We start from the raw sequence: 26,372 nt of genomic DNA, 5'->3' as shown, positions 1-26,372 counted from the left end.
GGAGGGAAGGAGGGATGGGAGGAGGGAAGGAGGGATGGGAGGAGGGAGGGAAGGATGGGAGGAGGGAGGGAAGGATGGGAGGAGGGAGGGAAGGATGGGAGGAGGGAGGAGGGATGGGAAGAGGAAGGAAGGGATGGGAGGAGGGAAGGAGGGATGGGAGGAGGGAGGGAAGGATGGGAGGAGGGAGGAGGCTAGAAAGGTGGTTCAGCTGCACTTGCAGAGGACCTAGACTCAGTTCACAGGACGCATGCGGTAGTTCAGGCTGTCTTAGTTACATTTGTATCTCTGTGATAAGGCACTATGACCAAAGCAACTTATAACGAGAAAGCATTTACTGGAGCAGGGCTCCTGGTTCACAGGGTAGTAGGGTTCATGACTATAATGGGGGGAGGCAGGCAGGCAAGCAGGTAAGGTACTGGAGCAGTAGCTGCGAGTTTACAACTGATCCACAAGCATTGGGCAGAGAAAAGAGCTTACTGGGTCTAATGTGGGCTTTAACCTCAAAGCCTGCCCCTAGTGACACACCTCCTCCAACAAGGCCACACCTCCTAATCCTTCCCAAACAATTCTACCCACTGAGGATGGAGTATTCAAATGTATGAACTTAAGGGGCCATTCCCAGTCAAACCACACTATCTGTAACTCCAGTTGTAGGAGATCCAATGCCTTGTTCTCTCCAACAAGGGTAACACACACACACACACACACACACACATACACATGATATGCAGACAAGATCCTCACACATAAAATAATTCTAAAAAGACTGTTCTTCCAGAGGACGAAATTTTGGTTTCAGTACCCACGTCGGGCAACTCACAGCTCCCTGTGACTCCAGGGCATCCAACACCCTCTTCTGATCTCCAGAGTTACCTGTACACACGTGGTACACACAGAGAAGCACACATACACATAAGTAAAAATGTAAATAAATCTTTTAAAGGAGAGAGATGTCTCAGAGGATAAGGGCACTTGCCGCCAAGCCTGATGACCTGAGTTTGATCCCTAGGCCACACAGCAGGAAGGAATCAACTCTCTCAGGTTGTCCTCTGACAGTCCCATGTGTGCCACGGCACATACACACATGCCTTCACACACACAAACAAGTAAGTGTAAAAAAAAATTTTTTTTAAGAAAATAATGGCTTCCTGCTCAAATAACTTCGAAATGTCTCTTTCACTAGTCATTCGCCTTCTGGTGCTTTGTGACATTAGGGTCAGTGTGGACGTATCTTAATGTGGCCAGATTTAGAATTATTTGCCCTACTGACTTTTATTCTTAGAAAGGCCCCACCCTAGACTCTCAAAGTATTTGGGGCAGTTTTTCATCTAATTTATGGGTTTACACATCCCTTTTAAGCCTTTACCCCATCTGTAACCGTTTTCAACATACAGAACAAGGAAAGGATCCAGGTAAATCGATCGCTGTTTGACCTGTGCCCATTTATTGATCTTTGGTGATTTCAAATGACATTTATAAGATATATTAACTCTCCAGTGTATTTAGCCTTTTTGTTTGGTTGGTTTTTTGTTTGTTTGTTTGTTTGTTTTTAAAGACAGGTTTTCATGTAGCCCAGGCTGACCTTGAACTCCTGACTCTCCGGTTCCATCTTCTGAATGCCGGGGAATGGAAGGCAGGGTAACCTGCGTGCCAAGCAAGCCCCATCTCAAAGAGCTACACCTTGCTGTAGCTTTGTGTTTAGTTTTATATCTGACAAGACTGATTCGTTAGTCAAGGTTGATTCATTACTCTACCCAGCCTCAATTCCCTCCTACCTAAAATAGAGATTCATTCCACCTTGAAGAAAATTCATGAATGGATAGCTCAATTTCGTTGTGGGAGTGGTGGTCCTTTGAGAAGGCAACATTTGAGCTGAAATCTGATTGACAAGGAAGGACATACCTGACAGAGGACTCCACCCACCACCCCAAGGCAAAAAGTTAGGAGGTAGGGGTTGATTAGAAGCTCTGTGTATTCATGCAGGGTGAGTGTGGTACTTCCAAGGGGCATCGAACAGGACAGAGTGAAGTGATCTGCTCACATGAGTGCCTGGTCACCATAAGGAGCCTGGAGGGAGGGCGGGACCACTGACCATGCCCCTGTCCCCACAGTCCATGGAATCTCAGGTGGAGGAGTGGTGCCGAGAGGTGGGCGAACTACAGGCACAGACGGCAGCGCTTCCGCTGGAACAGGCAAGCAAGGAGCTGGTGGGCGAGCGGCAGAGCGCGGTGGGCGAGCGCCTGGTGCGTCTGCTGGAGCCTTTGCAGGAGCGTCGCCGCTTGCTGCTGGCATCCAAGGAGCTCCATCAGGTGGCGCACGACCTGGACGACGAACTGGTGAGGCGGGGCATAGGGGCCTGGGACGGGGGCTTGAGGATGGGGCGGGACTTAAGGCCAGGGATTGATACCCTAGCCCCAGAGGATGACTGGGTAGTCCTTGTTGCACCAGGGCGGGAGTCAGATGGATTCTTCGGTCCTTCGCTCCTGCACATTCCTTTACTCTAGTCACTCTTCCATTTGCTCAGGAAATTTTTTCTTCTTTTCTTTTCCTTTTTTTTTGGTTTGTTTTGCTTTGTTTTTCGCCTTTTTGTTTTGTTTACCTTTTGGCTGTTTGAGACAGTCTCATGTGATCCAGGCCGGCCTGAAACTGGTTCTATAGCTGAAGATGGCTTTGCTCTTCTCTTGTCCTCTCCCCACATCCCCAATGCTGGGGTTGCAAATGTGCCCAGCATCCCTGGCCACGGATTCACTTTCATGCATTGGTCTTGACCCCTGACTTCACTCATTTTCAGTCATCTTATCCAGAGACTCATTGCTTAGAGTCATGTACCCACTAACTCATTCGTTTACTCTTTACTCATTCTTGGCCAAACCGGACTGGAGGATGCTAGGGCCCGCAGATGTCCAAAGGCAATTGTGTCTGCTGCTTTACATACAGGGCTCAGGCTTGTCCCCAGACAGACAGACAGACAGACACACACACACCCTTTAGGATGGCTCAGGCCAGGATAGTGGCTCTGAGGAGCTGTAACAGCTCCAAGAAGTTCAAAGTCAGAGGGTAGATGGGCTTCCTGGCAGCGAGGATGTCTGGATTGAAGAAGGATGGGGTGAGAACAATGGGAAGGAAACCCCAGGAAGCAGGACCAGTGTGTTGGAGGCCAAAGCTAAGCAGGAGTTTGCCCCCAAGAGCAGAAAGCAGGATGGTAGTATGTTACACAAGAGGCTGCTTAGGTGAAAGGGCACTGGTGCATGTAATGGGGTCAAAAGGGTAGCTGGGAGGCAGCAATCCTTGGGTGCTTTCTCTCCCTGACCCTCCCCTGTGTTCTCTCCAGGCGTGGGTTCAAGAGCGGCTGCCGCTGGCCATGCAGACAGAGCGAGGCACTGGCTTGCAGGCTGTCCAGCAGCACATCAAAAAGAACCAGGTGAGCTGAGTCAGGTAAAGGAGTGAGGTGGGACCCATGTGGATGTGAATGGTAGAAAAGAAGTCGGGTAAATAATAAGCTAAGAAGGCGAGAGAGCGAGAGAGAGAGAGAGAGAGCGAGAGAGCAAGAGAGCGAGAGCGAGAGCGAGAGCGAGAGAGAGAGAGAGAGAGAGAGAATATGAGTTGTCCCTTGTACTCAACAAGCATGCCGATAGCAGGTAGATCCATCTGCATCTAGAGAGGTCTCCACTTCATGTTTTGTCATTGTTTCTGAGGTAACTTTGCTCTTAGGCCACTGTCTTCTCTTTAGTTGGTGATGAGAGGCGTCCAACGATTCAGGTTTACATATTGCTACCAAAACCAAAGAGGAAGGACTTCTCCCTCTCAAAAATTCTACAGAAGGAGGCCAGTCAGATGATGGTTCAGTAGGTAAAGGCCTAGAATCCTCCAGTGAACAGTTGGGGATATGGCTCAGTGGTAGAGCCCCTGCCTGGAGGCGTGGCTCAGTCCAGGGAGGGACTGGAGGCGTTGCTGAGTGGTAGAGCCCCTGCCTAGAATCTCCCAGTGAGGGGCTGGAGGCGTGGCTCAGTGGTAGAGCCCCTGCCTAGAATCCCCCAGTGAGGGGCTGGGGGCGTGGCTCAGTGATAAAGTGCTTTCTTAGCCTTCCAAAGGTCCCAGGTTCATTTTCCAGTTCTAGAGGTAATAAAAGATGGTTGTAGGGAGAGTTGAGAGAAATAGCAAGCAAATCCCTAATCCTTTCAAGTAAGGAGAGTAGAATCTGAATCTTTTGAAAAATCTCTGGAACTCTAACTCAATTTCTGGACACTAACAGTTAGCTTCTCCACGACAGTGCTTCCAACCCCTGGGGACAAACCCTTTAGTAAAAGCCCCAAACAGCTGGATGGTGAGTGCTGGTGGCACATGCCTTTAATCCCAGCACTCAGGAGGCAGAGACAGGTGGATCTCTGAGTTGGAGACCAGCCTGGTCTACAGAGCAAGTTCCAGGACAGCCAGTGTGGCCTTCAACTTACTCCATAGCTCAGGAAGGCTTTGCCCTTGCAACCTTCTTGCCTCAACCTCCTGAGAACTTGGGATTGCAGACCTGCACCACTGGGATTCACTACCCCACCTAATCCCCTTCTCAGTTTAAATTTATATTATATGTATCTTAATTCCTCATTGAGATTTTCATATATGTATACAATGTATTATGACCATAGCCACGTCCCTATACCGCCCCCAACTTCCCTACATTCATCCACAATTCCCTTCCTTAATATTTTTTAAAACTATTATTTATTTGTTTTTGAGACAGGGTCTCACAGTGTGGTCCAGGCTGACCTAGAACTCTCAGAGATGCACCTGCCTCTGCCACCCAAAGGCTGGGATTAGTGGTATGAGACACCATGCCGGCTACTTTTTAATTTTTTATTGTACTGTGTTCTAACGTGCATGGGTATGGGGCTACAACCCTAAAGAAAGATGATTGCCCTTTTCCCACCATAAATTGCCAATAGATCCTCAGCTAGAGTGTGGTGCCTCCTGAGCCGCTCCCCAATCCTGCCGCACTTCTCAGTACCCAGATCAGACTTGTGTAGGGTAGCCACCGCTGCTGTTAAGTCCAAGAAGACAGCATCTTCCAGCAGCCCTCCCAAAGGGCCCTGTCCAACATCTCCAAACTTGACAGCATGCTCTTTGGAGCCAGCCTCTAGTTTTCTGCCTGATTGCACTTCGTTCGTCAGGGCCCGCTTCCCATCTTTAGCATGGGGATATGAGTGAGTTGGTACACGGCCAGTGGCAGGGGATGTGAGGGTGTCCTTTCTAGTTCAGTGGCCCAGCCAGCGGCAGAGGGGATCGGGGTGGAGACTCTCATCTTCTCCTCTCCACCGGACATCTCATCCGTAGGGCCTGCGGCGGGAGATCCAGGCTCACGGGCCGCGCTTGGAGGAGGTGCTGGAGCGCGCGGGCGTGCTGGCCTCACTGCGGAGCCCTGAGGCCGAGGCGGTGCGACGCGGCCAGGAGCAGCTGCAGAGCGCCTGGACCGGACTGCGGGAAGCGGCCGAACGGCGGCAGCAGACGCTGGACGCCGCCTTCCAGGTGGAACAGTACTACTTCGACGTGGCTGAGGTGGAGGCGTGGCTGGGCGAGCAGGAGCTGCTCATGATGAGTGAGGACAAGGGCAAGGTGCGCCCGGAACAGGGGTCTGGGGTTCGGGGACGCCGGAGCCAGCCCCCCCCCCAACCCCCGGTCCTCTGCGAACTCATCGAGGGTGCCTTGTGTCCCAGGATGAACAGAGCACCCTGCAACTGCTCAAGAAGCATCTGCAACTGGAACAGGGCGTGGAGAACTATGAGGAAAGCATCGCCCAGCTGTCGCGCCAGTGCCGGGCGCTACTGGAAATGGGACACCCAGACAGGTGGGCGAGCGGGTGGGCGAGCGGGGCGGGGCCAGACAGGGCAGGGATGGGGTCATTTCGGAAGGAGGGTCCATCAATGACTAGGCTTAAGTTAAGAGTACCAGAGCGAGGCTTGATGGAATATTCATGTGTTCCCAGCACTCAGGAGACTGAGGCAAGAGTCCCAAATTTAAGGCCAGCGTGATGAATAAAGAGAGTTCCAGGCCAGAAAAGGTCACATAGCAAGATCTTTGTCTGAGAGCTGGAGACACACAGAGAGGGACAGAGACAGGTGTTTGGGAGGACTGAAAAACCTGGAGTGCTGAGATCAGATTGTGGGAGGGGCTGAGCCTTCCTGGTACATCTGGATCATGTGACATCACCGAATCTAGGGGGCTTGGTCCAGGGGTGGGAAGGGACCACGGATCCAGACCCAAGTCCAGAAGCCTGGAGGTTAAAGCTCAATGAAGGTGGACCTCTTAGTTGGACCATGAGTTAGAAACCCTGCCCACAGTCATTGGGCAGCGGCAAGGAGCCAAAGGGCGAATTAACAAAGCCGTTAAGAGATGCTGGGAACAGCTGCGTGGAGGTGAGTGTATCCACTTGTGCAAGCAGTCCCGAGGGAGCACAAGTTCCAGTCATTCTTGACTACACAGAGAATTTGAGGGCAACCTGCGCTAGATGAGCGCTCTCTCTCTCTCTCCCCATATATATGAATATGCATATGATGTATATGTATATCATGTATATGTATATGATATATAGGTATAGGTATGTACACATACACATACAAACATTGGTGGTGGATTCAGTCCCTAGCACAATGTTAGTTATTGATACTGTGTCACTGTATTATTTTTAGTGTCACTTACATTATTGCTATAACAGTGAGCTCCCAGCTGGTTCTGTGTGAGACTGCCAGAAAACAGCCCCACCAGGGGGAAATCTTAAGAACCAGGACCCGGGCATTTCCTCCTAAGATTCAGGAGGAACCAGTCGTGCCTTCGGAAGGGGAGGTTACAGGTGCTCCCAGAAGTCTCAGAGGGCTCTCCCTTATCCCCTGTCTTCACCATCAGTGAACAGATCAGCCGTCGACAGTCTCAAGTGGATCGCCTCTATGTGGCGCTCAAGGAGCTGGGTGAAGAACGCAGGGTGAGCCTGGAACAGCAGTACTGGCTCTACCAGCTCAGCCGTCAGGTGGATGAACTGGAACACTGGATAGCAGAGAAGGAGGTGGTGGCTGGCTCGCCGGAGCTGGGCCAGGACTTTGAACATGTGTCGGTGAGGATTCTTATCATGCTGTATCTCAGTACGTTTCCATTGTGATGGCAAAACACTAGAACCAAGGCAACCAGTGACAGAAAATGTTTCATTGCATTTAGGGTTTCGGGGTTTCGGCGCATTAATCCAAAAGTGAGAGGCAGAGAGAGGCACACTGGGAATGATCAAAGTCGTTTGAAACCTCAAAGCCTATCCCCAGTGACACATTTTCTCCAACCAGGCCACACCTCCTAATCCTTCCCAAACAGTTCCACCAACTGGAGACCAAGTATTCATTCAAACCTCCACATACCAACAATACTAACAGCCACAGTGTATATATGTCTCTGGACCTCCTTTCTAATCACTCCACCTCATGGCCCTGAAAGATACATTTATATATTGTAAAACACTCATGCACCTGAGAAGGCGAGAGCAGGAGTTCCAGTTATCTTTGGCTGCATAGTAAGTTTTAGGCAGCCTTGGCTATCTGAGATCCTGTCACACACATACACACACACACACACACACACACACACACACACACACACAAAACAGGCATGGTACACTCAATACCTAGCCTGGTGTTAGTTATTAATACTATATATCATCTACTTTTTAACATTTACCATATTATTGCTACAAAATGGCCAAGAACTATTAGATACTATTTTATTATAGTGATAATTATTATCATCATTTGCTTCTGTCACATGGTAACAGGTTGGAGGAGGCACTGTCACCCACTTCGTTGTATTTTCTCACCCCATCCTCATGTCCTGATCTCAGGTGCTACAGGAGAAGTTCTCAGAGTTCGCCAGTGAGACGGGAACCGCAGGGCGGGAGCGGCTGGCGGCAGTCAACCAGATGGTGGACGAACTGATTGAGTGTGGTCACACGGCAGCAGCCACCATGGCTGAGTGGAAGGATGGGCTGAACGAGGCCTGGGCTGAACTGCTGGAGCTCATGGGCACTCGGGCCCAGCTGCTTGCTGCCTCTCGGGAGCTGCATAAGTTCTTCAGCGATGCCCGAGAGCTTCAAGGGCAGATCGAGGAGAAGCGGAGGCGGCTGCCCCGCCTGACGGCACCACCTGAGCCCAGACCCAGTGCCAGCTCCATGCAGCGGACCCTGCGAGCCTTTGAGCACGACCTGCAGCTCCTCGTGTCCCAGGTGGGGTGGTGAGTGGGAGGGCCTGAGAAGTGTGACCGGGAGGACAGACAACAGCAACAACTGCGGTGCAGTCAGCAGGCAGGCAGTGGGCAGAGAGCAGCTTGGGAACAGGAGGGAACTGAGAAGAGAGAAGTGGACTGCTCGCACAGGGCCAAAAATTCCAGTCGAGATGGGGTGGGGATGCTGAAACTTATCATTTTAAAAGTGTAAAAAGTATTTATTTTATATATGAGCACACTGTTGCTATCTTCAGACACACCTGAAGAGGGCGCCGGATCTCATTACAGATGGTTGTGAGTCACCAAGTGGTTTCTGGGAATTGAACTCAGGACCTTTGGAAGAGCAGCCAGTGCTCTTAACCACTGAGTCATCTCTCCAGCCCTTAATTGTTTTTAAACAGTCTCGTGAAATTCTGGAGACTTTTTGTGTAGACCAGGCTGGCCTTGAACTTGCAGCAAGACTCCTGTATCTATCAGAAATCATCTAAGCTGGGCAAGGTAGCTTATGCCTGAAACCTTAGCACTTGGGATGCTGAGACAGGAGGCTTGTCGAGAGTTCAAGGACAGTCTGGGCTACAGAGTGTGACCTTATGTAAAAAAAAAAAAAAGTTTTTAATTTAATCTACCAGGCATAACTTCACACTTCCTGTAATCCCAGGAAGATCCTGAGTTTGAGGCTACCCTTGAGTACATAGTGAGACCTCGTCTCAAAACAAAAACTGAATATGCGTATTTGGAAACTGGGTTACCAAGTTAGGAAGCTAATAGGTCTGATATAAATGGAACAGAAAAAAAATGCAAATATGCCAAATGTACATCAGGGTGGAAAGAGGGCTCCTAGGAATATCAGATGGCTCTGGGAGAAGAGAAAGGTAGATCAGTAGAAAAAAGTAGGCGATAGCACAGCAGAAATAGAGTTCTCAGATCAAAAGTTGAAAGAAACCTGGTGGTAGAGATAAAAGCCAGAACACTGGTAAGTCAGTGGAGGACCAGGCAGCAAGCTCTAAGTGCTGGAATGAGTCTTTGAGAATTCCGTGAGCCTTAGGGAAGAAAGGAGCAGAAGCCTTGGCCTCATGGGTGGGGAAAAGTCAAAAAGAGAGGGATCTGGATCACGGAGGGGTAAAGAGAAGAGCCTGGGCCACAGGGGCGGGGTAAAGGGAAGAGCCTGAGTTACAGGCTCTGGGGAAGGAGAAAGGAAAGAGCCTGGACCACAGAGGCAGAGAAAGAGGGAGAGGTATGGTCCACAGGCGCTAGAGGAGAGAAAGATGGAGGCTGAGTCAAGCAAGATGAATAAGAGGGCGGAGTCTGTGCCCTCGCAGGCCTGGCACACGACACGGCTTTGTCCCTCAGGTACGGCAGCTGCAAGAGGGGGCGGCCCAGCTGCGGACGGTGTACGCGGGCGAACACGCCGAGGCTATCGCCAGCCGTGAGCAGGAGGTGTTGCAGGGCTGGAAGGAGCTGCTGGCAGCCTGTGAGGATGCTCGCCTGCACGTCAGCTCCACGGCCGACGCCCTGCGTTTCCACAGCCAGGCCCGCGACCTGCTCTCCTGGATGGACGGCATTGCAGGCCAGATCGGGGCAGCTGACAAACCCAGGTGCTCCTTAACCCACTTTGCCTGTCCCTTGGCAGTCGTTGGTAGCTGCCCAGACCCCCAACAGCCCCTTCCCGACAGGAAACACACGAGCAGCCTGACAGCTCCCTTACTGTTCTGGATGCTTACCTAGTTTCTCGCACAATAGTTCTGGGTCAATGTCCAGCAGAAGCCAGACATGAACTCGGCCCGGTGGCACAGGCCTGTTAACCCAGACACCCAGGAAACTGAGGCAGGAGAAAGAGTTCAGGGCAAGTGTGGGGTAACTTAGCAAGACCCTGCCTACTGTAAACAAAAGATTTGAGGCTGTCTCAGCTCAGTTGGTAGAGTGTTTGCGTGGCAGGCAGGAGGCCCTGGGTTGCATCCCCAGTGTGGAATAAAAGCCAGGTCTGGTAGCACATGCTTGCAATCCCAACCCTGAGAAGTTAGAGGGAGAGGGATCCAGGAGGGTCATCCTGTCATCCGTCACCTCATACTGAGTTTGAGGACAGTTTGGCTGCATGAGACCCTACATCGAAAAAGTAAAAAAAAAAAAGAATTTTTTCCAAGTTTTTAAAAACCAGATGCAGAGGTGCACAGCTGTAATCTCCACCCTTGGAGGGGGTAAAAACAGGCATATCATGGGCTTAGGGTCATCTTTAGCTACCTAGTGCATTCCAGGCCAGCAACAGGAGACCCTGTCAGAGGAAGAGAGGTGGGAGGGAAGACTTGATCTCCTAGATGTGCTAAAGCAAAAAAAAAAAAAAAAAATTGGCACCTTCGAATCACTGAATTAATGAAGACCCTGGCCCCTCAGAACTTGGCCAGACAAGGTTGCTGACCTGAAATTCTGTAGGACAGCAGTGCAAAGGATTTGTGTTCAGCGGAGCTGCATCTAAGGGCCAGGCTGAGGGTGGCTGCATGCAGCTTTGACCCCTGTCCCCTGCTCACTACAGGGACGTGTCATCCGTGGAGGTGCTTATGAACTACCACCAGGGCCTGAAGACAGAATTGGAGGCTCGCGTGCCTGAGCTGACAGCCTGCCAGGAGCTGGGGCGTTCTCTATTACTCAACAAAAGTGCCATGGCAGATGAGGTGGTGGGGGAAAGGGGGGTTCTTCTCTGCTCCTACCTTCCTAGCATACCCTGGTACCTTGCTCACCTGCCCACACATTCCCAGATCCAGGCACAGCTGGACAAGCTGGGAAGCAGGAAGGAGGAGGTGTCGGAGAAGTGGGACCGTCACTGGGAGTGGCTGCAGCAGAGTGAGTAAGGGTCTAAATAAGGCGCATGGGGTCACAGGAGGCATAGTTCAGAATGTCTAGCCAAGGGCAGAGGGTCACAAGTGACATGAGCGTGCTTCGCACATCAACCTTGGGTCTCCAGAACCAACCCCGAGGACGGATCACTGTGGGGAGGTGTAGGTATCTTTAGAACCCTCCCCAGAGACTTGGGGGTTCGGCCCAGTTGATAGAGTGCTTGCTTCCATGCCTGAAGCCCTGGGTTCCATATCTAGAACCTCATAAAACTGAATGCGGTGGGGCACATTCCTGTTGTCCCCTGACACCCTGTTTCAAAGAAACAAAATAGCCCCTGTTCCTACAGCAGAGAGATTGCTCAGTGAGTAAAGTCACTTGCCGCCAAGCTTGGTGATCTCAGATTGATTCCCGGGACCTCCTTGGGGAAAGGGGAGACCTGGGTCCCATATAACTGTCCTAATACACACACAATAAATTAAATGGTTTTTGTTGTTGTTTTTGTTTTTGTTTTGTTTTGCTTTGCTTTTTTAAAAAACTGTATTCAGTGTCTTTAAAAAAAAATTTATTGGATATTTTATTTACATTTCAGATGTTATCCCCTTACCCCATTCCCCCCATCCTGTTTTTCTTTTTTTCTTTCTTTTTTTTTTTTAATAGCCTAGTCTCCATTACTGGTAAGGCGGGACTGGGAGTAGCCCAAGGATTTGGGAGGCTAGAAAACCATAGCCCTCACTCTAGGGAAAGATCTGAGGCTCTCCTAGTGCCTGTCTCCTATGCCTGCTCCCCAGTGCTGGAGGTACACCAGTTTGCTCAGGAGGCCGTGGTGGCGGATGCCTGGCTGACAGCTCAGGAGCCGCTCCTGCAGAGCCGGGAGCTGGGCAGCAGTGTGGATGAGGTGGAGCAGCTTATCCGGCGACACGAGGCCTTCCGGAAAGCAGCTGCGGCATGGGAGGAGAGGTTCAGCTCTCTGCGACGCTTGACCACGGTCAGACCCCAGACCCTGCTTCCCACCCACCGTCCTACTATATTAGACGGCTCAGAGCTTTGGGCAGAACTAGACACAGACCCTTACTGGGCTCCAAGTGAAAGCAGAGGATCGGACCTGTAATTGCTAGAGGGGGCCCAAGATTTTTGATGAAGAAAAAGGTTGCGTCTGGGGAGATGAGATGGGGGTGGGGGAGTCTGGACTTCCAGAAGCCCTTTTTGCAAAACAAAAGTCTGGTCTTGAGGAGTCCAAAAGGAAGCTTGAAAAATAATGTGGACGACAAGTCCTGTTGAGAGAGACTGTTAGAAAGCTGCCATGCCAGTGGGGATCAGAAAAGTACCAGAGAAGTGACAGTTTACTTGTCAGATGTGGTGGCACACATCAGTATTCCCAGCATCTGGGAGGTGGAGGCAGGAGGATCAGAAGTTAGTTCAAAGTCACTCTCAGTAATCTCGAGTTTGGAGCCAGTCTGGGCTGCGTGAAACCCTATCACCCAAGTAGTTCCCCAACACACACTCTGCAAAACAAAGACCCAACAAAAGGGAGGACAGAGAGGGGAGGGGAAGGGAGGGGGAGGAGGGAAGAGGAGGAGAGGGGAGGGGAGGGACAGAGAGCGAGATCCCAACACCTCTACAAGAACAAGGGGTGTTTGTGGAAAGAATAGGGATTAAGGTCTTTGCTAAGAATAAGCAGTGGCTGAGAACCCTGTTTCCGGGTGAACTAAGTTGAGCAGACAGGAGGAACGCCCAGCACCTTCGCGAAACGTTCCCTTAACCCAACCTGACCTAATCTTTCTACCCTCAGATCGAGAAACTCAAGGCAGAACAGAGTAAGCAACCACCCACTCCCTTGCTGGGGCGCAAGTTTTTTGGGGACCCCACAGAGCTGGCGGCCAAGGCAGCACCCTTGCTGCGTCCAGGGGGCTATGACAGGGGCCTGGAGCCTTTGGCCCGTAGGGCCTCGGACACGCTGTCAGCAGAGGTGCGGACCCGGGTTGGGTATGTGCGCCAGGAGCTCAAGCCCGAGCGTCTCCAGCCGCGCATTGACCGGCTGCCGGAGACCTCGGGGAAGGTAGAACCCGCGGCCCCTACTGCCGCAGCGTTGGACACGACGGACACCCCTGGAACTCCGGCGGTGACGGAGCAGGTCCGGCCCCGGTCGGAGCGCCAGGAGTTAGCGGATCGTGCGGAGGAGCTGCCACGGAGACGAAGATCAGAACGCCAGGAGTCCACGGATCAACCAGAGGAGGCAGCGCGGAGGCGACGGCCTGAGCGCCAGGAGTCCGCGGACCACGAGGGGCCGCACAGCCTTACTCTGGGTCGCTATGAGCAGATGGAGAGGCGGCGGGAGCGGCGGGAACGACGGATAGAACGACAGGAGTCTAGCGAACAGGAGACTCCCACCAGAGGAGAGCTGGTCAAAGGGTAAGGACCTCTGATCAGGATGTTAGAGCAGGGGAAAGCGGAGACAAAGGCCAGAGAGCCAGGATCAGCGAGGGAACCAGTCTTATCACCAGACAGTGAAGACCCAGAACATTTAGGGCTGGGAGGGGAAGCCCAGGGGACTTGGGAGTTCAGGGGGATGTACGGAGGACGATAATCGGATGTTTAAACGCCTGAAGCCATCAGCTTGCCCTATGCTCTGCTCAAAGCTCGAAGAGCAGCAGGGTCTGTCTGGTGATGCAACTGTGGCCCCAGCACTTAGGAGTGAAGGACTGAGACCCAGGCCACCAGCAATAATACATCCTGAGCACCAGGGCTGCCCTTGAGATTCTGTCTCTAAAACAAACAAGCCATGCTAGTGTGGTGACCTGTGCTCCCGTCACTTGGAAGGTAGAGGTGAGAGGGGCAGGAGTTCAAGATTTTCCTCAGGGAGGCCAGAGGTCACACTGGGCTGCATGAGACCCTGACTCTCATGTCTGTGTGCATGTGTGTACACACACACACACCAGATAGGCACTGTTGGTGGTGGCTCACGCTTTTAATCCCAATACTCAGGAGGCAGGCAGAAGCAGGTGGATCTCTGAATTTGAGGTCATCTTGGTGTACAGAGTGAGTTCCAGGACAGCCATGGCTACACAGAGAAACACAGAGAAACCTTGTCTTGAAAAGCAATATGTATGTGTGTGTGTGTGTGTGTGTGTGTGTATGGTTAGTGGTTAAGAGCACTTACTGCTCTCCAGAGGACCTAAGTTTGGTTCCCAGCACCCACACTGAGTGACTCACAACCACTTAGAAAGTCTAGCTTCAGGGAAATCCAATGCCTTTCTCTGGCCTCAGAGGGCACTAGGGCACACATGTGGTAGACATGGTACACGCAGGCAAACCAGTCATACACATAGATAACCCTAAAACAATTAAAATGTTGTAAAAGGTCAGACAAATTTTTAAAGAAATTAGAGAAGAGAGGATTTGGTTGTACATTGCTGTCTCAGGAATCCCCGTGGTGTGCAAGGCACGCACATGTGTCAGACTGTTGAGTTGCAGACAGAGGCCTGCTTTGGAGGCTCCTCTGTCCAGCCAAGGCAGAGCAGTAGCAAAAGGCCCAGACTCTCACTCCGGTCTTGTCTCTTCTTCTCCAGGAAGGCCACCCTGGCCGATATTGTGGAGCAGCTTCAGGAAAAAGAGGCAGGCCCAGGGCTCCCTGCTGGGGTGGTAAGTTGGACAACTGGGATGGGTGGAAGTGGAAGCCCTCTTAGTGGCCAGGATCTCAGAGGCAACCATTGCCCAGGCCCATCCTTCTTCCTGTACTTTGAGGTCAACAGAGGCCCCATACTGTTCCCTTAGAAAGATGGAGCCACAGACCCAGGAGGCTTCTCTCTCTCCACACACACACACATAGTGGACTCTAATCCGTCCATCTATTTTAGACTCCATATTTCTCCAGGTCTGAGAGGTGCCCATTTTCTTATTAGTTACACAATATTCTTCATACAGAAATTCTATGCACCGTCTACCTCCTCAGACCCTCTCTCTAACCTCCCAGTTTCCAGAATTCCAAAGCCCAAAGTCGAATGACCCGTTATCAAAACCTATAGGGTCCTCTCAGCCCTGAAGGTCCTCCCATGTTTCTCTCCAAGATAGGTGGCCCTAAAGACGGATGGGACCCCAAGCCCTCGGGCTCCCTGAGACAGGATGCTCCCCTAGTCATCATGCACAGTACCCCTTTCCCCCCCTCCCTTCATTCACACAGCCGTCGCTGCCTCAGCCTCGCGAGCTTCCCCCTGGTCGCCTGCCCAACGGGCTTGAGCCGCCCGAGCGGACACCTCGGCCCGATCGGCCGCGGGCACGGGACCGGCCCAAGCCGCGCCGGCGGCCACGGCCTCGAGAGGGTGGTGAGGGCGGGGGAAGCCGGCGCTCGCGCTCCGCCCCTGCCCAGGGAGGCTCCGCCCCCGCGCCGCCACCTCCGCCCACTCACACAGTGCAGCACGAGGGCTTCCTGCTGCGCAAGCGCGAGCTCGACGCTAACCGCAAGTCGTCCAACCGGTGAGCGCGTGGGCGGGGCTTTGGATGGCTTGGGCGCTTGCTCTGGGTATTTAATGAATGAGTAGCTGGGCGGGAGGAGAGGTGGGGCTCAAGTTCAAAGCCTCCAATCCGTGAAGTGGAGAGGCGTGGCCAAGGCTTTGAGTGTCCAATACCGAAGTGTCTGGAGCTGAGCCAGAGCATGACAAAAGTGCCCCAAACGTTAATAGACTGGGATTTTAATCTCAGGAACCACCCCAGGTGGCAAAGCAGCAAACTGGAGGTAAAGTCTACTCTAGATGATTCCAACGGGGTGTGAATTGGAGCCTCAAGATGGCACCAATCAGTGATCGGGGTGGACCCCCCCCCCACCTGATAGCCCCCAGCCACTACAATATCAGTGGGAGTCCGAAAAGGAACAGAGCCCAAACTGAGGACCTAGTGCATTGTTGGAGGTTATCGCAGTTGTCCAGACGAGAAGCTTTTTCTTAAATTATCCAAATTACATTTACTGGGCTTGGGGTGAAAGCTGTGTGTGAAGACCCCAGGACAACTGGTGATAACCAGTTCTCTCCTTCCGCTACGTGGGTCGACCTGGGATCAGACTCAGGTTGTCAGGCTTGTCTGCAAGTGCTGAGCCTTCTCCACAGGCCTAACCACTGTGTGTGTGTGTGTGTGTGTGTGTGTGTGTGTGTGTAGTTTTGGAGTGAGTCCATCTTGTCCATGTTAAATACATTTTTGTTCAACTGAGATGCAGAGTGTGGGAACAGGTAAAGCCACGACCCAAGTCACGAACAGAGCAGGTTTGGGCTTGGCTGGTGGGGGATCATAGTGTTTCTTCTTGCCCCTAGACCAAGATGGCAATGAACAGGGACACCTATTGTATGTTATTTTCCCATCTGAGACGTCTTCCAATATTGGGGCTTTGGCTGGGAGGCCAGATCTTCTTATTCCAAAATGTAGAGCAGTAAATCTTCCTTGAAGGAACTTGGTGAATGGTGGAGAAATGAGAACTAATGAATGAAACAGGGGTGTTGGAAGGTAATGCGTGGGAAAACAAGACCAATGAATGAAGCAGGAGCTTGTAACAGAATCAGGACAGGGGTTCAAGCCCCTGGTCTTATGCTTTCCGATTGAGACACGCCTCCAACTCCTCACTGGTGGATTCTTGACAAGGGCTCTACCTCCTGCTAGGCTCTACCCCTAGTCTCGAGGCTTGTGTCTTGCTTTTGGAAAGTCAATGTGGGACGAGATAAAGAAGGGTACAGAAGGTCTAGCCTGGGCAAACTCTTGGTTCTGGGAGCCTTGGCCACACCTCCCAGAACAGGAACTGCCTTATAGAAGAACAGCCTGGCGTGTGGCTAAGTAACTAGGACAGAGGACCAGAGGTAGCACGGTCCAGAGTAGCAAGACCCAGCACTCTCTGACGGTAGTATGTAGCTCTGTCACCATCTCATCGCCCCAGGTCATGGGTGAGCCTCTACTGTGTGCTCAGCAAGGGGGAGCTGGGCTTCTACAAGGACTCCAAAGGCCCAGCATCAGGGGGCACGCATGGTGGGGAGCCACTGCTCAGCCTGCACAAAGCCACCAGTGAGGTGGCGAGTGACTACAAGAAAAAGAAGCACGTCTTCAAGCTCCAGTGAGTCCCTCCCATGGGAAGAAGGGAGGGGTCCTGGCGTCGCTTCATTTCCTCCATGTGGTCCCGTGGGTTCCCTTGAAAGACAATGGGTGACGGGGAGAGGGGGTTGGGTCCCTCAAGTTACCTGATGAAGTCCTGTGTCTCCTCCCTCTTGCAGAACCCAGGATGGCAGCGAGTTCTTGCTCCAGGCTAAAGATGAGGTAAGATCTGGTCCTTTTACCCCACAGCTTGTCCTTTAAATGGCTTAGCTTCTTGGCTGGTTCCTGAATCAAAGTAATGGGGCAACTCAAATCAAAGGAACCGCACAAGGCAGAGCGATCAGGGTTGTAACAGGGAAGAAGTGAGCGTCCCGAGGAGCTTAACGAGTCAGGGGTCACCGGGAGGGATCCAGGGCAGGTGCTTGCTAGCCGTGATAACCAGGTCTATCTTCTTTGCCATGGCAACTCAGAAGGCCAGAAAGATGATGGGTATAAGTTTAAAAAGGAATGATCAAGGTTCTAGAGAAATGGCTCAGTAGGTAAGAGTGCTTAACTACTTTTCCAGAGGACCCAAGTTTGGTTCCCAGCACCCATGTCTGGCTGCTCACAACTCCCTTTAACTCCAGCTCCTGGGGATCTAGCACCCTCTTCTGCCCACCGAGAGCATAAATATGCACATGGCATGTATCCACACAAGCACAGTTAAAACAAAACAAAATGAGTGATCAAGGTTGAGTATGGTTACCTTCTGTAATCTTAGCTCATGGGAGGTAGAAGCAAGAGGGTCAATTCTGGGCTATATAGTGAATTTGAGGCCAGCCTGGGCTACTCTGCCTTAAAAACAGGAGAGGTGTGTGATCCTCATAGAGACAACCCAGAGGATAGAATTGCAAAGGCAATTCTATGGTAGGACAGCTGAGGTGAGGTAAATGGTCCTGGAATGGTCCCCTGCAGCTTTACTTCTCAATATTAGGGGCCATTCCGGAGGATTTTATCCTGAGTGTGCTGGCGTGTAGGTAGGGGGCAAGTCAGGGTTCTGAGCTAAAGGGAGTGAATGTGATGTATAACAAATATTTCCTTATTGGAGCTAGAAATGGTTCAGTGGTGAACAGGGTTGTTGTTCAAACCTGACATGATTTGGATCCCAGCATCCATATTAATTTTTTTTTTAATTGAAAAGAAGACAGGCATGGCTGTCCATCGACTTACATAATCCCTTAATAATAGGGTTAAACCAAGACAAGAGGTTCACAGGCATTTGCCGGTGAACCCAGCTCCAGAATCACTGAGAGACTTTGACTGGTGGGAGTCAGGGGGATAGATACAGCAAGACACGTGGGCTCTCTGCTGGCCTCCACACGTGTGCACGATACACGCCCCAACATATACAGACGCATACACCACACGAAGGAAAGGGTTGTTGGGTTCGTTGTTTTGTTTTTGCCTTTTGTTGTTGTTCATTTGTGTTTTGCTTGTTGTTGTCATTTTTGAGACAGGGTTCCTCTGTGTAGTCCTGGCTGTCCTGGAACTAGGATAGTGTCAAATTCAGAGATCTGCCTACCCCTGCATCCCAAGTGCTGGGATTAAAGGCATGCACTATCATACCTGGCTCCTTTGAAAAATTAAAAAAAAATGTATTTGTATGTTTGCCTGCATGCATCCATGTGTACTGCATGGCTGCCTGGTTCCTCCACCTAGGCCAGAAGATGTAACTCCTGAGACCAGACTCACAACATGTTTGTGAGCCTCCACATGGGCGTCCGGGCCTCTGGAAGAGCAGCCAGTGCTCTTAATCATGGATCCATCTTTCTAGTTCCTAAATTATGTTTTTATTATTTATTTATTTATTTATTTATTTATTTATTTATTTATTTTTGAGACAGGGTCTCTCTGAAGTTTTGGCTATCCTGGAACTCTCTCTATGTAGACCAGGCTGGCCTCACACTCACAGAGATCCTCTTACCTCTTCCTCCTAAGTGCTGGGATTAAAGGGGTGCCCCATCACCCTGCCCCAGTACATTTTATTTGTGTGCGTGTATCAATGAATATGTGTGTTGTCACGAGTGTGCTGTGCCTTGGGTGTGGAGGTGGAGGGCAGTCTTCCTGAGTCAGCACTCTTCTTCCTGGGAGGGTCCTGGTGACAGCACTCGCTGTTCTTTAGGCTCCAACATACCTTTATTCACCTGGCCCTCTTGCTGGTCCAAAATAACATATCTCAGGGCTTTTGTACAAATGAAGTAAGTTGGTATGTATTAACCAGTTAGCAAAGGGCCTGGTGTCAGGGCTCTGCGAGTACTTCACCTGCCGAGTACTCAGTACTTCACCTGCATTGTCTCTCTCTGCTTGCGGGGAGGGAGGGCTGGTTCTGTTTAAGTGAATAAATCCACGGAAGTGCTTGGAGAGGAGTCGGGTGCATATAACTGTTCTTTTATCCGTACCGTCCGCATTATACTGATAACAGAGGAAGGTGACGCTGAGGAGGGCGGTGTGGTTGAGATTCTCTTCCAAATACGGACCTGTCCTGCTTCTTCCGCCAGGAGGAGATGAACGGCTGGCTGGAGGCTGTGGCTAGCTCCGTGGCAGAACACGCCGAGATCGCCCGATGGGGCCAGACACTCCCTACCACATCATCCACAGACGAGGGCAACCCCAAACGTGAGGGCGGGGAGCGTAGGGCCAGCGGGCGCCGGAAGTGATTCCAGGTATCCTCTCCCACCCCCACCCCCTACTTGGAGTCTGACAAGACTCCTTGCCCCTCCTCTCTGCACTGTGGACATAAAGACACCTTCTCATCCGCAAGGGCCAGAGTGACTGCGGATGTGCCACGGTGGGCCTGGAATAGAAGGGACTTCTGCACTCCAAGAGGTGGTGGTAGGGGATTGTTGTCCCTATAGCCATATCTCGGTCCCTTCCCGCTCGCCAACCCCACCCCAGGTGCTGGGGCTCCATTCTTTTTATGCAATAACTGAGCTTTGTGGGGACGGGCAGGGAGCCAGTTGAGCCAAGCTCCCTGCCCAGTCGTCAGTTCCTGCCCCGAGAAGCTGGAGCGGCGAGGGATCTAGGAGGTGTGATTTGTTGGCCTCCTCTCCGCCCTAAGGATGGACAACGGGGGCGCTGGTGAGGTCCCCTGGACCATCCAGGGTGCTAGGGGGTGGGGAGGGGACACACTCCCTCCCTGCCTTTACCTCACTTCCAATGCTGCCTTGATCTGTCTGGGAAGAGGGAGGAAAGGGGCCCTTAGCCCCTGTACTCCGCCATCTCAGAGCCATGTGGTTAATTCCTGACTTAGTTTATTTTTGCAAAAACGTAGACCTCCCTCTCCTTCCCCCCCACCCCCCGCCCCGCATCCGCGAAGGCTTTTAATAGGAGGGGAGTCAAAGTTCAAAACTGTCTTCCTCTCTCCTCCCCGATCCCAGCTGTAAATGCCACTTCCCGAGGGGAAGGGGTGGGGAAGCCCTCCCCCTGCATGCTTCTGGCTGGAGCACCTCCCTGGGAGTGGGGGGATCAGGGTTACAGGCAACCCCCAGTGGCTGCTTGGAGACGCCGCCAGGGCAGGGGGTGCGGGGCGGTGTGGCAGGCGCACACTGTATGTACCTATAATAAACCCTTTGGCTTTGACGGTCTACTCTGGTTTGTTCGTGTATCTGAGACAGGATTGGGGGGTGGGCTGGTGTGCGGCCGAGGCTGCGAAGACAGTCTCCTAGACTCGACCTAAGCATTAGGCTCATTTCAAGATCTGCACACGTACTCCTCAACGAATCGCTGCATCCATTATATACTGTACTCAAATAAGGGGACCTAGAAAAGGGAGGAAGTTGCTAAAGCACTCCAAAGCATCCCCGAGGTGCTCCCCGTCGAAGCCAGGAAAGACCGCCCCTCTTTAAAGAATCAGAGAACGTAATTGCGATGAGCGAACTCTCTGTCCAATCGTCGGCGGATCCTGGAGTCTCTAGACCAATGAACAAGAGGCGGGGGCGGGGTCTGTGCACACCCGGAAGTGGGCGCAAGCCGGCCGGCTTGCCGGGGGAGGGGGGCTATGGCTGTCGCGACGACCGCAGCGGAGGGGGTCCCGGGTCGGGGAGCACCCGGGGAAGTGATTCATCTGAACGTAGGGGGCAAGCGGTGAGTGTGGGGGATCCCCGAGGCCCGATCCTACGGACCGAGGCGGGATGCCCGCCTCTTCTGGGGGTGGAGGTGGTAGTCCCGGTCCATCAAGAGTTGCTCCGCCTCAAGCTGGATGCTTGGCGCTTGGATGAAAAAAAAAATGCCAAAGGAGAATGCGTGAATCCCCATGGGAGGAGGCGGCGGTCCTCACTCCTCTTCTGTTCCCTCTCCGTACCTTACCGCCCAGGTTCAGTACCTCCCGCCAGACGCTTACCTGGATCCCAGACTCCTTCTTCTCCAGGTGACTAGGAGAGCCAGTTTGGGGAGAGGGTAGGAGGGGATGAAAGGAGGGGGTGTGGGGAGACCCATTTTACCCTACTCACCTCTGCAACTCGGCCCATGACACCTCCTCCGTTTCCCCTTCCTGTAGTCTTTTGAGCGGACGCATCTCAACCCTGAAAGATGAGACCGGAGCTGTGAGTAGGGCTAGATCAAAAACGGGACGCCGGGTGGGAAGAGGGACAGGAGCTCCTACTTAGGGCATTTCCGTGACCCTTACCCCCCCCCCTCCGCCCCTACCATGCAGATTTTCATCGACCGGGACCCCACCGTCTTTGCTCCAATCCTCAATTTCCTGCGAACCAAAGAGTTAGACCCTAGGTTGGTATGGGTAAATGGGTGAGTTTGCCGCTCTATAGAATCTCTCCTCGGAAACTAGATTTGTTCCATTTTATTAGAATTATTTGATCATGTTATGTTCCCTCTCTTCAGATATACCCACACAGTTGCACCATTCCAACATCCTTGTTATCTAGATTTTTAAACAAGTAGTTTTATGTGTTTGTTCGTTGGCTTGAGTTAAGGCCTTGCTCTGTAGCCCTGGCTGTCTAAAACTCAATCCAGATCAGGCCGGCCTCTATCTCCCATGTCCTGGAATGGCAAGTGTTCACCACTCTCAACCTCCCTAGAATCTTATGCCTGTCAAAGCTAACTAGGCTTCAGTATTCTCTGTGCAGTTTCAAAACCTTTCTCCTCGCAATGCGCTACCAACCCCTACGCCCTAGATTTTTATACCCAAATCTCTCCTATTACCCAGGGGTGTCCATGGTTCCAGCCTCCTCCATGAAGCCCAATTCTATGGGCTCACTCCACTGGGTAAGTGAGGGTCCCGTGCCCCACCCCTCACACCCAGTCAGCTCCCTCAGTTATTTCCTGAACATTCTCTACCTCTCTGAGTCTCCCAGTCAAAAAGACTGAGAAGTTAGAACTAACAGCACTGGATTTGGGTCTCGCACTGAAGCGGGTGAGGTAGGGGATAGCTCTGTGGAAAGACAGATGAGGGAGGGGACAAAGGTCTGCCTTAGTTTCCCTCAAGATGAAGTTTTGAGTCCTTCCCTTGCAGTTCGTCGCCTGCAGGTAAGGGAAGAGTTGGATCGGTCTTCCTGCGGAAATGTCCTCTTCAATGGTTATCTACCTCCTCCAGGTGGGCACACCCAATTGATGCTAGGGAGGGGGAGGTTGGGTTAAAGACTACATTTCCCATAAAGCTTCAACCCTTAGGTATTTGGAGCCCTGAGGTGCAATGGGAGTTGTAGTTCTTTATCAGAAGCTTGGAAAGGAAATAGGAAACAGCATTTTCCATGAAGCCGTGCAACAGCCAACTCTCTTTAGAGTTCAGAAGCATACACTGGAGCTTGATGGGAGTTGTAGTCTGAGTTTCCTTAAGTTTCTTCCACTTCTAGCTTTCCAACTAGCTGGGATTGCAGACCTGCCTGCCAGGCCTGGCCAAATTAGCAAACACTGACAAGGCAACAATACCATAGCACCAACCAAACCAGGTCTTTCCCTATGACAGGCTTCTGGGTCATTGAATGCTGTATCCGGACACCACGGGACACCTTCCCCAGGACATAGTGCCCCCCACAGGGAATCCATGCCTGCCGCGGTTTAAGTGTTCATAGACTGCCACACCATGATTTTAACTACGGTGCCCGCCACTTCCTCCCACTATAGTGTTCCCAGTGAAGCGGCGGAACCGACACAGCCTGGTGGGGCCCCAACAAATAGGGGGACGCCCAGCCCCTGTTCGACGAAGCAACACGATGCCCCCCAATTTGGGTAATGCAGGGTTGCTGGGCCGAATGCTAGATGAGAGAGTACCTCCGTCCCCATCAGGTAAGCTTGGGACTGCGCTTAGTGCGAGCGTTCTGCCTCTGTGTATCGCTAGCCGCCTTTTTCTTTCTTTCTTTTCTTTTTTTTTTTTTTGAGCCAGGATCTTACTGGCCTGGAGCTCAGAGCAATCCAGTCTGCCTGCTTCAACCTCGCGAGTGCTAGAATTATGAGTATGGTCTCAATGTTTGCTCCCCAAGTTCTTATTTTTTATTTGATGATCTATTTTATTTAATTATCATTATTGTGTGTGTGCATGTGCGAACACAGCGAGTACTTGCCAAAGGGCACCGTGTAGGTTTTGGAGAATAAACTTGGGTTGTCAGGCATGTGCCAGAACTGCTACTGTATACTGAACCAGCTCCCCAGACCCCAGCCTTCGCTTTACATTCAATTCTGAGACAGGGTCTCACTAAGTTTCCCAGATAACCTACACCACCAGATGTAGTTTACATTTCTGTCCCTTAGGAGGTCAGGGCCAGTGGGCCCCTGTGACCCTGCCTGCTCTGGTCTCCTCTCTTACCCCCAAGGCCAACCGGAGGAGCCAGGGATGGTGCGCCTGGTGTGTGGTCACCACAACTGGATTGCTGTGGCATATACCCACTTTCTCGTCTGTTATAGGTGCTGGGCGTGGGGATGGGGGAGTGGGAGGCTCCGCCCCTGTGGATAGGGGTGGGGATGGGGGAGTGGGAGGCTCCGCCCCTGTGGATAGGGTGGCTCTGAGGTGGGGGTTGCTGACGTCCCTCAATCCCACAGGCTGAAGGAAGCCTCCGGTTGGCAGCTTGCATTCTCCAGCCCGCGCCTGGACTGGCCCATCGAGCGCCTGGCTCTCACAGCACGGGTGCTTAGCGGTGCTCTGGGGGAGCATGACAAGATGGTGGCTGCAGCCACCGGCAGTGAGATCCTTCTGTGGGCGCTGCAGGCACAAGGTGGTGGCTCTGAGATAGGTGTGTGTCGCGGACTTTTCTAGAACTCTGTAGCATCCTGTAACCTGTAAAAATAACCCAACCCCTGAAACTCAGAGACCCATGGGGAGAGTGGGAATTCTGTGGGGAGTCGGTCTTTTTGCCTTGTGAGACAGTGCTTTAGACCTTCAGAACTCTGCATGTTTCATTGTTTCATTTTGCCTTAGACAAGGTTCTACCATGTAGCCCAAGCTACCCCTCAACTCCTGATTACTGGATATCTTAGTTAGGGTTTCTGTTCCTGCACAAACATCATGACCAAGAAGCAAGCTGGGGTGGAAAGAGTTAATTCAGCTTACACTTCCACATTGCTGTTCATCACCAAAGGAAGTCAGGCCTAGAACTCAAGCAGGTCAGGAAGCAGGATATGATGCAGAGGCCATGGAGGGGTGTTACTTACTAGCTTGCTTCCCCTGGCTTGCTCAGCCTGCTTTCTTATAGAACCCAAGAACACCAGCCTAGGAATGACACCACCCACAGTGGGCCCACCCACCCCTGATCACTAATTGAGAAAATGCCTTACAGCTGGATCTTATGGAGGCATTTCCTCAAGGGAGGCTCCTTTTTGAGTGATAGCTCCAGCTTGTGTCAAGTAGACACACAAAACCAGTTAGTACACTGGATTACAGCCACCATACTCAGTCAACACTGATTTATTTTATTTTATTTTTTTAAAGATTTATTTATTTATTTTATTCATGAGTATACTGTATCTGTCTTCAGACACACCAGAAGAGGGCATCCAATCTCATTACGTATGGTTGTGAGCCACCATGTGGTTGCTGGGATTTGAACTCAGGACCTCTGGAAGAGCAGTCAGTGCTCTTAACCACCGAGCCATCTCTCAAGCCCTGATTTATTTTATTATATATATATTTATGGGTCTGGAGAGAGAGGAAGATAAAATCCTGGATTTAATCCCAGTACCGTATAACCTGGGTACTGTGGTACATAGCTGTAATCCAGCACACAGAAGGTGGGGGCCAGCCTGGGCTACTTGAGACCCTGACTCAAAACAATAACAACCAAAATCAGCCTTTAGTTGTTATAGCCCTTTGTTCCAATGGAAGGGTGTGGGCCCTTTTGGCAACCTCAACCTGTTAGAATTCTGCTGGCCATTACAGTCCCACACCCATCAGATAGTCTGTGTAACTCCTGGAATCCTCTTTGCCATGGATTCTGTTTCCCCATACAACCTGTGGCCCTTGGGCTTCTTGCTGCCCCACCCCCAGACCTGCAGTGGGGTTCCAGCCTCTTGTTGAGCCTCCCCCCTCACACACCAACCCCTTGCTGCCTACAGGTGTCTTCCACCTGGGTGTGCCTGTGGAGGCCTTGTTCTTTGTTGGAAACCAGCTCATTGCCACAAGCCACACAGGACGCATCGGTGTCTGGAACGCCGTGACCAAGCACTGGCAGGTGAGTCTGAGCCAGCCTGGCTCCCTCTTCCCAAGTTCTAGACTATGCAGGTCTAGGGGTCCTTCCTAGTCTGCCTTACCTAGAAAAAGAGCAAGAGAACCCTATGGTAGGTGTGGGGTAAAAGTCCATAGAACATCCAGGAGGCCTTCCTATAGGAGTGGCTGAAGAGCCAACGTGAAGGGTGGGTGGGTTTGGAAACCAGTGGGATTCTTCAAGCCGATGAAGAGGTGACAGGATGCAAGAGGGATATGCCTGTGTTCATCACTCAATCCAGCCCAGGCCATATCTAAAATGTAAAGAAAAAACACGGAACTGTAGTGTATTTGTCCTACGAAAGTATACTGAGAGAGGGACAGAAGCACAGAAAGAAACACTGAGCGAGAAACAGGAAAAAGCAGTGAAGGTAACATGGAGGCAAAGCAGAGAGGGCAAATTCAGAACCATGGAGCCAGGCTGGGCCTGCTGGTGGAGGCCTGTAACCTAAGCTACTCCAGAGGCTGAGGTAAGGCCAGCCTGAGCTATAGAGTAAGCCTGGGCAGCTTAGTGACAGTCACATCAAAATGAGAGAGAGAGAAAAGGGGG

The 26,372-nt window shown here is 51.8% G+C and overlaps 2 protein-coding genes across 5 annotated transcripts in view; both read left to right on the top strand.

The window, feature by feature from the left end:
- Sptbn4 (spectrin beta, non-erythrocytic 4) overlaps positions 1–20,759 on the top strand; it is an 88,837-nt gene extending 68,078 nt beyond the window's left edge. For 3 of the 4 annotated variants that reach the window (XM_028781596.1, XM_028781599.1, XM_028781600.1), the window contains 16 exons: positions 2,112–2,336; positions 3,332–3,421; positions 5,326–5,604; positions 5,706–5,836; positions 6,892–7,096; positions 7,865–8,245; positions 9,595–9,839; positions 10,772–10,910; positions 10,995–11,079; positions 11,862–12,058; positions 12,863–13,482; positions 14,640–14,712; positions 15,251–15,543; positions 16,985–17,158; positions 17,316–17,358; positions 19,674–20,759. In XM_028781596.1, the coding sequence (XP_028637429.1) occupies positions 2,112–2,336; positions 3,332–3,421; positions 5,326–5,604; positions 5,706–5,836; positions 6,892–7,096; positions 7,865–8,245; positions 9,595–9,839; positions 10,772–10,910; positions 10,995–11,079; positions 11,862–12,058; positions 12,863–13,482; positions 14,640–14,712; positions 15,251–15,543; positions 16,985–17,158; positions 17,316–17,358; positions 19,674–19,832 (3,339 nt within the window). In that variant the 3' untranslated portion in view covers positions 19,833–20,759. The remainder of the gene's footprint in view (positions 1–2,111; positions 2,337–3,331; positions 3,422–5,325; positions 5,605–5,705; positions 5,837–6,891; positions 7,097–7,864; positions 8,246–9,594; positions 9,840–10,771; positions 10,911–10,994; positions 11,080–11,861; positions 12,059–12,862; positions 13,483–14,639; positions 14,713–15,250; positions 15,544–16,984; positions 17,159–17,315; positions 17,359–19,673) is intronic. The other variant, XM_028781597.1, reaches the window with a different exon arrangement.
- Positions 20,760–21,126: 367 nt separating this feature from the next.
- The window catches only part of Shkbp1 (SH3KBP1 binding protein 1), a 14,042-nt gene continuing 8,796 nt past the window's right edge, over positions 21,127–26,372 (top strand). The window contains exons 1-10 of the mRNA XM_028781594.1: positions 21,127–21,258; positions 21,488–21,541; positions 21,671–21,716; positions 21,827–21,900; positions 22,337–22,395; positions 22,643–22,723; positions 23,254–23,415; positions 23,940–24,030; positions 24,166–24,356; positions 25,675–25,790. Of these exons, the coding sequence (XP_028637427.1) occupies positions 21,173–21,258; positions 21,488–21,541; positions 21,671–21,716; positions 21,827–21,900; positions 22,337–22,395; positions 22,643–22,723; positions 23,254–23,415; positions 23,940–24,030; positions 24,166–24,356; positions 25,675–25,790 (960 nt within the window). The 5' untranslated portion in view covers positions 21,127–21,172. The remainder of the gene's footprint in view (positions 21,259–21,487; positions 21,542–21,670; positions 21,717–21,826; positions 21,901–22,336; positions 22,396–22,642; positions 22,724–23,253; positions 23,416–23,939; positions 24,031–24,165; positions 24,357–25,674; positions 25,791–26,372) is intronic.

The sequence above is a fragment of the Grammomys surdaster genome, unplaced genomic scaffold (genome assembly GCF_004785775.1).
Source record: "Grammomys surdaster isolate TR1022 unplaced genomic scaffold, NIH_TR_1.0 485, whole genome shotgun sequence".
NCBI classification, from domain to species: Eukaryota; Metazoa; Chordata; class Mammalia; order Rodentia; family Muridae; genus Grammomys; species Grammomys surdaster.
Note: the sequence above shows the minus strand (reverse complement) of the source record. Positions and strands in the feature narration are given on the sequence as shown.